The 12832-nt window shown below is 32.6% G+C and overlaps 1 protein-coding gene across 1 annotated transcript; it reads right to left on the bottom strand.

Moving 5' to 3' along the window:
- Positions 1-7714: 7714 nt before the first annotated feature.
- On the bottom strand, positions 7715-9025 carry LOC127811957 (transcription factor MYB15-like). The gene is made up of 3 exons (XM_052352177.1): positions 8870-9025; positions 8485-8614; positions 7715-8312 (listed from the first exon to the last, which is right to left on the bottom strand). The coding sequence occupies exons 1-3, from the start codon at positions 9000-9002 to the stop codon at positions 7853-7855; spliced, it is 723 nt and encodes a 240-aa protein (XP_052208137.1). The 5' UTR covers positions 9003-9025; the 3' UTR covers positions 7715-7852.
- Between the last annotated feature and the right edge of the window lie 3807 nt (positions 9026-12832).

Here is a 12832-nt window from a genome sequence, read left to right as displayed (position 1 = left end):
AACTACTATAAATCTTTTGTGTTATCTTGAGCTCATGTTATTTGGTTTGTTTATTATCGCTAGCATTTCATTATCCTAATTTGTATTAAATTTTTATTTTTCATCAAAATGATTTCAAGTTTCAATTTTTTTTTAAATTACCCAATTCACCCCCTTTTAGTGCGTGCCATAGCATTTCAAACCTAACAAAAACACCATTCAGCTACAACCAATTCAGAAGCTAATAGTGACATCCATTAATGGGGTAGCACAAGAATTGGGTAAAAAGGTTGAGGTTTGTATGCGTCTAGTGAGTCTAGTGACTGCATCTTGAATGATTGCTTGTCTGATGATTTTGTTTTTAGTGAGTTTTGGATATTGTGTTTTTTCTTGGTTGCTGCAAATTATAGGGTTTTTGGTTTTCATTTCTACAAATGTAAATACTTGTATATAGATTTATGATTGAAATGAAATGGTTATAGTGTTTGAAGCAACTCTCACATTTGAGTTTTACATTTGCTTGGCTATTCATTGATCAAGCATGGCTTGCACGATGCTGTGTTCTTCCTACGTTTAATATATTTGTTGACAAGTACATGGAGTAGCAACCGCTTTAAGATTCCAAATTCACGAGGGAAAACACAATCGAAGAGAGAGAAATAGAGAGGAGTTGAGGAAACATCATCGAAAAGAGAAAGAGAGTTGAGGAGATACAATTGGAGAGAAAGATGGAGATTGGAGATGCCGTCGAATTTGAAGTGACGTAGTTACAAATAGAAATGAAGTTGATGAGTTGTTGAAGAGAGAGAGATGAGACATTTGAAGAAATGTAGTTGGAAGAGACGAAGGAGATGCCAAAAAGAGAAATGCGACGCTAGAGGAAACATAGTCGAAGAGAGAGAAGAGAGGGAGTTGAGAAAACACTAGAGAGAGAGAGAAAGAGTTGAGGAGACGTCAAAAATTTAATTTTTTTAAAAATTTTTATAGCCTTTTGCCATGTCACACGTGATGTCCCTTTTCCAAGAGACTTCTATGCATGCATTTCATATTTTTAAATTATTCTTAATTTGTATCTGTTTAATAAATTTATTTTTTAAAAATAAACGTATTTAATAAAGTATAATTTTTTTTTTTTTTTTTGTATCTTTTCCTATCCTATCGCTCAGCTATCGCCTCCACGTGAAATCCCAAGAAAAAAACAAAATGTTTGTAACGTGAAAAATGCCAAATTATTGAGTTTCGCAGACTATTGATTACACGTTGCGTAAAAATTAAAGCAATTTGACACATCGTGAGGCCACGGTGCGTTGAATGATTTGACACATGACACCACTCTTTGTCGCACAGCCACCTCCACGTGCAGTGTATGGTTTAACCATGTGCCAATGTAAAACCAAGAGTAAGTACAATAATTGTTCCAAGTGCAGTGTACAGTGTATACTCACTTGTTCCAAGCTTGACGCTGATGATCTGGATGGACATGGTTTGGCTTTGGATGGTTTGGCTTTACCCCCAACCCAACCCAAGAATAAGCACAATAATTGTTCCAAGTGCAGTGTACAGTGTATACTTAGTTGTTCCAAGCTTGACACTGATTTGGATAAAATATGAAATGTTAAGATATTCTGTGTGCTATCAAAATAATATATCTTCGTGATATTATTATCTCAATATATATATTTAACATATTACGTTTACGTATATTAGAATTCTTTCTCCTTTAGAATATTTAATTTCTTTCTGATTTTTCTCCTATACTATTATAACAAATATTTTACTGCTTGTATTTATCTTGTGAATACTCTTAATGAAATTAAAATTAAGCTCGTTCAATTACTTTTATAGTATTAGAGCATAATCAAAACTAGAATCCACCAGCTTCGTTCTCTTCTGTTGCATGGAACTTTTGAGGTTTGGTCGTAAAATATTTGTTTGATAGAAAAAATAAGTCGTCAAATCGACTGCAAGGGTATTATGGAGCTTAGATGTCTAAAGAAAAAGGTGTAACAACGACAAACGTCTTGAGGTGAGATTTATGACACCGAAAAAAATCAAATAAGAGATAATTTTTGGTACAACTATGATTCAGCCTAAAAAAATCGAATGGTTGTAAGGAACTTTCGAAAAGTTAACGGAACCTTAAATGAGCTCTAATTTTATGTAAGCATTAATCTTGAAGTAGTTTTAAGATGAAACAATAGTCCCGTGAGAACACTAGGGCAAAAACGTACTTATTGAATAATTTTGAGTTATTAATTTTAAAATTTTAGTATTTTAATCTAAATGAAATTGATATTTGATGATATAATTGCAATTATACAATGTTTAAAGTGGGATTAAGAATTTAATTGAGGGATTTATACATAATTTTTATAATTTTAATAAATTATACATATATATTATGCATAGAATATTATATAAATTATATGTATATATATGTGTGTGAGTGAGCGCGTGATTGACAAGGATTCTACAAGAAATATAATATAATATATATAAATAAGAGTGGTGGGCAAGGATGCTGCATTTAATATGTGTATATGTGTGGAGCCCAAGTCTAAGACAAGGTATAAATAGGCTTAGGCGGATAGGCCAGAAGGCTGGGAAAGATACTATAAGAAAAATAACATTTAATAATGAAAATATTTGTCACTAAAATATCAAAATTCATCGCTAAAAAATTTAGCGAGCAGCTTCCCATGACTAAAAATGGCGTCGTTAAATTTTAACGACGGAATTTAGCAGCGACACAAATCAAAGATGAAAATTTCTGTCGCTGATTAAAAAAAAATTATTTAAAAAATTAAATATTATTTTAGCGACTGAAAATTTTTCGTCACTAATACATAATAAAAATAAAAAAAATAAAAAATTAAATAAATTAGAATTCGCTAATTAGTAACAAAATAGCTTTCGTTGCTAACTTTTATTTTAAAAAAATAAAATAATTATGGGGCTTTCAAGGTGAACACGTGCACGTGCCCCTGCCACCAGGTGGTGCTATTGCTACGCACCAAGTGTCTACCCCTTAAGCCGCCATATGTAGAGTTGGGAAATTAATCCCAACACACTATTTTCTCCCCCTTAGTTTCAATCCCTGGTCCCCCGTGCGACCATCCGATCTGTGAGCCTCTTTATCACATACATTACACATATTAATTATATACTACATTTAGTTGCCAGCTGTTTTAATTTTAATTTAAATTAAGATTTTAAATTTAAATCTTTTAAATTCATAAATTAATACTTAAAAAAAAGATGTTGTAAATTTTAATTCAACTAATGTACCACTTAAATATTATAATTAATTAATCTCTTAAATATTTAAGTTTTATTTGATTAAAAATTAGTTTAATCCATATTTCTTATTATAAAATTTACAATTTCATATCAATTTACTTATTTTGGTTTATAATAAAATATATAAAATATGCATTTAATTGTAAAGGATTTTAATTTTTATTTAATCTTTGTTCAATACATAATTAATAATTTTTATTTTTTAATTTATTTTTTTAACAACGGATTAGTACTGTCATTAAAGTTTTTTATTATTAATTTAATATTTTAATTATATTTAATTTTTTTAAATATATTTAATTTAAATTTACTTTTTTATTATTTAGCGAGGGGACACACCCATCGCTAAAAAATAAAAATAAATTATATAAAAAAATATAAAATTTAACGACGGGATAACCCTGTTGCAAAAAAAAATAAAAATAAACTAAATAAAAAAATAAAATTTAGTGAAGGGGTCACACCAGTCTCTAAAAAATAAAAATAAATTAAATAAAAAAAATTAATTTTAACGATGAGGTCACAACTATTGCTAAAAAATAAAAATAAAATAAATAAAACACACAAAATTTAGCTATAGAATAACCCTGTTGCTAAAAAAGAAATAAAGAAAAAAATTAAAATTTAGCCACGGGATCACACTCGTCGCTAAAAAATAAAATAAAATAAATAAAAAAATTAAGTTTAGCGACGAGTCACACCTGTCTCTAAAAAATAAAAATAAATTAAATAAAAAATAAAAAAATATAAAATTTAGCCACGAGATAACCCCGGTCACTAAAAAAAATAAATTAAGTAAAAAAAAATTAAATTTAGTGACGGGGTCACACCCGTTGCTAAAAGCAAAAATAAATTAAATAAAAAAATTAAAATTTAGCGATGACATCACACCCGTCGGTAAAAAATAAAAATAAATTAAATAAAACATACAAAATTTAGCGACGGGATAACCTCGTTGCTAAAAAAGTAAAAGTAAATTAAATTTTTTAGTTATTTAGCGATAAAATATTCCGTTGCTAAATAATTAAAAAAAATAAATTAAAATTATTTAGCAACGGAATATTTAATTTAAATTTTAAATCATTTAGCGACAGAATATTCCGTCGTTAAATAATTTTAATTTTAATTTAATTTTTTTATTTAGCCACAAAATATTTTGTCGCTAAATTTAAAAATTTAATAAAACTATTAAAAATTATTTAGTGACGAAATATTTCGTCGCTAAATTTAAAAAAAATAAAAAAATTTTGCAATACAACATTCCATCACAGATCCGTTGCTAAATTTTAGCGATGGACTATTCGTTATTGAGACGTCTCTAATTAGAGACGAAAAAATTACTTTGTTAAATCTGTCACTAAATTACGGATTTTTTGTAGTGAGAAGAGAAAGAGAAGGATAAGAAAAAAAGGAGAGAAGAAAAAGAAAAAGAAAGAGAGGAAAAATTAGTAGAAAGTTTTTGACAAATTTTAAAAACTTATTTGAAACTCGAGGAATATGTTGGGGCTCGAAATTTAGCATTTAAAAGCTTGACACTAGAGTTGAACTTGAGCTTGAATTTCGAGGTATTTTGAATTACATTTAAGGTGAGTGTTCGCCAAATAACTCTATTTATTATGAGTAGTTTACCATCAAAATTTGGCTTGATTTATACAAATGGCTTTGACTTGTGAGTAGTTTTATCGAAAAAGTTAGTTTATTGCATGTGAGTCTTCTTATTTAAAAACTTGATTTATTGTGAGTAGTTCTACTACAAACTATTTTGTTGAATGTGAAAATTTCTATTTCAAACTTGGTTTATTATGAGTGATTCTACCAAAAACTGGTTTTGTTGCATGTGAATGGTTATTTTCATATGGATGGTTCATCCAAAGCAGTTATTTACATGTGCAATTAATTTTGTGTTTTAAATTATATGCATGAAAATGTTAGTTTTAAATGATGCATCGAATCATGGTATGTGGCATTGATATGTTTATGTGTTGTCCATGTGGGATATGAGTTATTAATCTGTGTGTGGCACTTGAGTAATAACACTCGAGATGTGTGCCAAAGATTAATACTATGTGACCTACTTGGGATGTGGCTGAGATGGATTTCACCCTACAGTATTCAAGTGGCAGGGCTGAGAGTGGATACCACCCCAGATTTCTTTGAGAAATAGCATTATTGTCTAGGTGGACGTTGATTTCGGGGATAGTGTTGATCATCTTATGGCCAGAGTTGTCTTGAGATTCAGAATACTTTTGTGTGGGAACGTAATACCTAACATGATATAGGGGTGATGCCCGTGTTCATGCATTGAGGTTGTCCCTCTTAAGCAAGATTGTGTTATGCCAATATGTCGATCTGGTTGTCTTGCCTTTAAAGAGATTGCATTTTTTCTTGATTATAAGTGCTGTGTGGGATTTTTTTAGGCTAGGATATGTCAGGATATGTCAGATTGTTCATGGGTCTTACATATATTCATGAAAATATTTTTGAACTCTCACTTAGATGATTCAGCATCTAATTTGGACTATGTTCCTAAAATATTCAAACGTTCTAGGTGAAAGCAACGATGCCAAGGGAAATGAAGTTTTCGAGATGCAGCCATTATCTTACATATTAGATCTTTAGCATATCTTTTGATTATGTTTGAGGTGTTTAGTTGTTATTTCTGAGAGATGAGACTCTATGAATTATGTTTTGAGGTTATGATTAAAATAATGATACGATTTCAATGTTATAAATTAAGTGCTTGTAGTTATGTACCATTTGAGATTTCGATTTTATTTTCGTATTTATGATAATGTCACCTGTCTTAACTTATTAATTATTAAGTTTGATATGCGGAGAAGATGAATTGGGATTGTCAGGATTTATGTTGAATGTATGTTTAAAAAAAATATATATTTCTAAAAGCCCGAGTTAACGCACGATTGAAAAAAAACGGAGTGTTACACGATTCCACCTTTTGACTCATGGTAGAGTAGGATGAGCCCATCAAAGATCGCTAGGATATCCCAGTGGATTTTGAGGCAACGATAACATGTAAGCAGTTGAGTGTTAAACTGATCCACCAACAGTTGGGAGGAACGTTGAACTCCCTTGGGAAAAGGCTCTAATTCTCTGTTGAAATTGGAAGAGCCATGGCTTAAAGAAGCCCTTGTAACTCCAGTAAGCCCTAAGAAAGTCTACAATACGAAAGGCAAGCCTGAATTGAGTGCGAAGGAAGAAAACTGGTGACATAGAGATCTGACAAGAGACCCTCACTATACCATCGTGGGCTTCTAACACAAATGGTGTCGAGGTTACCTTCTCCTCACAAGCCTCGTCACATGGTGACCAACCACCATTGTCGATAGGTAGTCGCCAACCTCGACACATAAATATCCTTGAGGTGACCATCTTTAGCAAGACCATGGGCCTCATGTAGTATCAAGAGAACAAAATCAAAGAACAACAAAATGACCAAATGCATCGAAAGAGAGGGAGAACAATATGAAGAATTCCTTCTCAATAGCGTCCTTCTTTGGCATGATCAGGGGTGGTGCTACCCTTTTCTCATTGTTTCCCTTAGTTGGTAAGAAATGCCAATGGAATAATCACGAGTTCATTCATATTAATAGTAACTTTTCAATTTTTAGAAAACCTTTTTCTTGGTAAAATATATCAAAAATCAAGTTGTTTCTCATTCAAGTGGTTTTTAAAATTTTAATTAATCAATGTCAGTTTCTTATTAAGGTAAGTATAATATAATTTTATTATATAAAAGTTTTTAAAGACTCCATTCCTTCTCGCCCTTATTCATTCTATCTATAACTTAAGAGGGATCAACATTAATTTTCTTGGTGTTCAAAGAAGCAACAAAATGAGACACAATCTACTACTAAGAAAAGTATCATTTAGTTAGTTTAGCAATTGAACAAGCAATCTAGTAAAAGAGAATTTTAGAAGAGTTGGTGAGAAGTAAGAAGCTATATATATATGGTGATCTATTGTGATATATAATTGAACTCACTATTACAATGGCGAAAAATCTTGTTTTCCCTAGTTAATTAAGCAAAGCATATTGTTATCAGACATTATTTCATTCTAACATACTATTGAAAAGGAGAAGTGCAACTACTGTTGTATTGCAAATCCGAAGAGCAAATTGGGTTAGGTTTTCACAAAACCATTGATAAGGGAAAATTTCTAGTAACTAATAAAAGCACTAATGAGTTGGAGCTCAAGCATATTAAGGGGACAATGATTTGGTCTATGTATGGAACTAATTACTAGCTTTGTGATAATTAATGGGTATAAATGTATGTTAACTTAATAATTTCCAAAGAATTAATTAAGTCTCAAGTTTTGTACACTTCAACACAACTATGTATGCCATAGAATGTGTAAATGCACATTCTATGGCATACATAGAAAGAAACCAATGACAAGTGAGAAGTTGTTAAGAGAACTTTTATGTTTACTACAAACAACTCTTTAACACAAATATAAAACTTGGCACATATGAAGAATAGATTTTTCTCTACTCTTCCATTCTCTCTCTCAATACATATCCTATATATATATATATACTTACTTGGCCTTACCAGTTGAAGACATTGTAATACTCCTCACATAATCCATACGAACACATAAATTCTTCCCCAATCATCGGGGAATTCGAATACAAGAATCCGACACTGACATCGTAGTTATCTTCGAAGAATGGTTCATTCCAGAAACTTTCCTCAGTTTCAGCCAACATTTCTAGGGGAGAGACAGTAGTATCTGTGACCAAAGGACATGATTCCATGGATGACGGTGGTGGCAGCGGTGGCGCCGATAATTGGGAGCTTTCGATGATTTGTTGAGTTGGAATGTTGGAGGAAGCATCAATGCTTGTTTTTGATCGCTTCTCTTTCCTACTTTTGCGTTTAGAACGATGAGAATTAGAGATGGGATTTTCATCTTTGTGGATTGAGCGTTTCTTGAGATAGGTGTGCCAGTGGTTCTTGATCTCGTTGTCGGTTCTTCCTGGTAACTTGGCGGCAATAGCAGACCATCTACAAATTTTAGAGTCAAGAAATAACTAAAATTAATATATAATTCCCCAGAGTGCTAACTGGAAGTGTTGATGAACTAAAAATGAATATGGGTTTATGAATTTTTGTTGAAAACATGAATTGATTTGCTGAGGGTTAATTTGGTTTAGTTGAAGAGATAGATAGATCGAACCTATTTCCAAGTGAATCGTGTAATTTGATGATGATGTCCTCTTCTTCCTTGCTGAGGCTGCCCCTTTTGAGGTTTGGCCGTAGATAATTCATCCATCGAAGTCTACAACTCTTCCCACACCTTGATAGTCCTTCAAAAACCCAAAAAAAAGAAAAAAAGAAAAAAGCTCTTAGTCAAATCACGACTTACATTGTTCTCTTTTTTCTTAGGTAATGCTCCACCCAAGATTAGTGGTCGTGACCCCAAGAATTAGCATGTGAGTTAGCGCTCTGAACATGACTATTCGAACTTGAATATTCCTGATTCTTTTCACCTTTGCGCCAACTCTTCCCACACCTTTATATATGTATGTGTTGTTTGGACAGTGATCAGTAAGGTAATTTACCTGCAAACTTGGGAAGTTGGCGCCAGTTCCAGCAGCCATACTTGGTAATATAAGCCTTGAGCTTCATATCTTCTTCTGGCGTCCAGGTTCCCTTCTTTAGTCCAGTTTTGTCACAGCAGCTTGTCCTCACCATCTCTCTCTTTCTTTCTCTCTCTCTCTCTCACCGATTTTGAAGTCTTGGCCGCGTATCATAATCTCAAACACTTATATAGGTGGCGACTCCAACTGTACTGACTAAACGTGTAACACACAATATAATTAATTAAAGAAATGAACATCTCGAGTGACGTGATCAGGCACTTAAAAATGTCACGTGTATCCTGATCACTTGTGGTATTTTCAGTGACAGTACTCTTGCATCAACGACGCACAAAATAGAATGAAAAATGCTACTTATAGCCCCAATGGGCATAGTCAAGTGGTAAAAGGATAGGCCGAAAAGTTTGTTCGAAAATTCTTAGTGTGGGTTCAATTCCTGAGGAAAGCAAAATGCTTCCTTTTCGGGGAGGATCTTAGGAGTGATATTAGTGGTTTTGCTTAGTCCTACCACCTTGATCACTTGGTCACATCCCTTGATTTACTTTCTTAGTGTAACTTTAGGGGTGGAGTGGCTAAGGACACTAGTAATGGGGCGTAATCAAAAAAAAAAAAAAAATACTACTTGTACAAATAAGTGGGTTATCAAAAAAATGATTGAAGGTGTCAAATCACAAAAATATCCTCACCCAATTTACAGATTCACCACCATTGTCCTTAGCGACCTCCTCTCTCCTCAGCCATGGCCACTTTCAACAAATTCCACCTTGCCTCGCGACGCGCCTTGCCATCTTCATGTCGCCTCGCAATGTGCCTTATCGCCTTTACCTTGCCTCGCTGACCATCGATGCATTCTGTCATCGCCCCGTTACAACGCCTCACGCGATCACCGCTGCATCCTATTGTCGCCTCACTGTAGCACCTCGCACAGACTGCCGTGGCACCATCATTGTTGTCTCTAGATGAAACTTGATTAGGCTTTATGAATTTGTTCGATCGGGCTTAATTCGTGGATCAAGCCCGGTTGGGTTCATCCAGGATGAAGCCTTGGGCAATGAAGTCTGGACTTCATCATCAGATGAAATTCGATTCGGTCATCGAGTTTGTACATATTCTCGATACATATAACATGGTCCAAATAGAATACATTAATATATAAATGTCATTCAAATATTACACGTGAGTATCCAAAGTATATATTGTCACAGTGATTAAGTGGATTTGGGGAATTCCGTGACTGTATCACCTCTTAATTATTCTAATACATATTAAATATTGAATATTAAATTTTTTTAAATCCACCCAAAATTCACTAACCTCGTGTAGAAAAGCTGATTAATGAATTTTATTTTTTTTTAAAAGTAATTATCGGAAGTTTCCAACGTAAACAGAATAATAATAATAAAAAAAAAATGGAAACAAACACAGATGGGACGTTGCTTTTTGGTTGCTTCAAACAAGCAAACAAAGTGTTATTTATTTATTTATATATTTTATTATAAATTAGAGAGGTCACATGATACACTGCTTGTATAAGAATTAAAGAATAGGGTTTGATTTTGGTTCGAGCTATAGATAAATAAATAAAGATATCAACTGAACAAACAACCTGTGTACACATTTTTATAGTTACAAGAGAACATTGTTCTCCTTGCTTTTTACTTAATCGTCAAGAGGATAGGGGAAACTCCACTCACTTGGAACGCAAGGACCCTACAAGATTATTGGATTGAGGTAGGGGTGAGCAAAATTTTGCTTAAACTAAAATAATTGAATTGAATTGATCAAAACTGATAGCTTGATTCGATTCAATTTGTAGACCCGCTCGGTTCAATTTTTAAATTTGAGTTTTTTGTCGGTTTGGTCTCCCTATTAAAAAAAAAATTAAAATAATTGAACCGAACAAAATTTCAAAAACTTTTGACTAAAATTGGTTGGTTTGGTTCCATTATTTTGGTTTAACATAAATTTTTCTCACCCCCTAATTACTTCTATTTATTTGTACTTTGTTATTTTTTTAATTTTTTTTTTCTTTTTTTTTTTTTACTTTAACCAATTATTTTTTTTTTGTTAATGTACCATCACAAGCACTCTCCGCTGTTCGGCCCCACAATATCAGCAAGAGATGTAAATTAGAGAACTCAGCGATCAGTTCGATCCACAAACGTGAGGGCGACAAGCAATTTTTAACTTTCAAAAACTTTTTGATTACTGAGCTTCCTCCCTAATTAGAGATCGAATATCAAATTTGAGGTTTAAAAGAATAATACCCCAAAGTGTACATCCTTTGTAACGAGATTATGCCCTGACAGCTTTGACTACTTATTGAACAGACCGGAATGATAACTCGAGGATCAAGGCAATTATTTGATTTGATTGCAACCGATGATATATCAGTTATAATATTAGACCCCTTAATCCACACGTGAGACAAGAGAAGGTACCCATCCTTCTGTTTAATTTTAGTTTAAGTTAAACTGAAGAACATTTGAGTTTCCTTGGACCAGTATATTAATTTGGCCATCATTTAGCACTGTATAACTTGTGGCTCTCCATGGTTGTACATGCAGGTTGCGACTTGCGACAGAAGTTGTTTCATCGATCAATGCAGATACACCAGGTTTGCCGAAACACGTGTTTTCCAAGCTCAAGCACAGGCGTGCGTTTCACACCCTGTCGAATATGGACAAGGCATTCTGAGTCTGCAAGAAAGACAGAGAAAGACTTTGACTAGGAGGAGGGTGATTCTCCACTTCCAAATCCGAAAGTGGGAAGCTTTTAGTTTTGAAAGGCTGATGCAAACAGACCAATCATATTCAATTGTCATGGATGAGATGAAGCTTTCATGGTTAGGGATTGATATAAATGCATGGGACTGGGCTCCCCAAATTATGTACGTGCTTAATGGGAACATTCATACGGAGAAGAAAGAAAGGAGGACAGAGCTCCACCACAGTTTGAATGTAAGTTAAGATGTGAATGACAAGATATATATTCAAGAGTATATGAATAGACAAAAAAATAAATAAAAATTGGGTGTAATATAAAGTTGGAGTGACGATAACGTGGTAGGCCAAATGATTAATAGTGGGCAGTAATTAAGTTAACATATATGATTGAGAATTTGAATCTTAAGAATGCTTGTCTCAAAAGGTGAATTGCTCACTCCAGGCGCCTTATATCCAGCCCGACAGAATGTGAGGGGGTTAATCATGGTGACTCAGTCGGGCACAGTGGTTAGACCAGTGCTCACTGTGCACAAGGAGTCCCCTCATTTTGAAAGGTTGCTCCCACACTGCCGCTGGCGAGACTCGATTCTTGATCCTTGAATCTTAAGAATGCTACTTTCACTATCTCTTATTGTTTGATGGCATATGATGCCAAAAAGAAGGCTCTAACAAAAGGGTTTTATACTCAAGAACAATTGACAGTCGGGTGCACAGACTAAATTTCTGAAAAGAAACTCTTAGTCTGCGTTCTTTTTACTTTTTAATTTTTAATTTTAAGTTTTGAATTCATTTTTAGTTTTTTGTTTGACTAGTTTGATTTTAGAAAATTAAAAATGCGTTCTCTTTATTATTTTGAAAAACTATTTTTCAAAACAAAAAATTAAAAAATAAGTTCTCTTTGAAATTTTGAAAATAATTTTTTAATAATATTTTATTCAATAAATTTGATTATTTAATAAATTAGAAAAATTTAATGTTAATATATTATTAAAAAAATATACATTTTCAAGTTAATGAAATTTTTAATATTTTTTCTATTACAATAATAAAATATAAATAAATAAATGTGTTTTGAGTTTAGAGTTTGTTTTGAATAAAATCACTCAAAATAATTTTTTATTGTTCTGAATTTTTTTTATAATTATTTTTATTTTAAAAAATATATTTTTAAAAACAGTAGAGAGAATGCGTTTTCATT

The sequence above is a fragment of the Diospyros lotus genome, chromosome 10, assembly GCF_014633365.1.
Source record: "Diospyros lotus cultivar Yz01 chromosome 10, ASM1463336v1, whole genome shotgun sequence".
Lineage (NCBI taxonomy): Eukaryota > Viridiplantae > Streptophyta > Magnoliopsida > Ericales > Ebenaceae > Diospyros > Diospyros lotus.
Note: the sequence above shows the minus strand (reverse complement) of the source record. Positions and strands in the feature narration are given on the sequence as shown.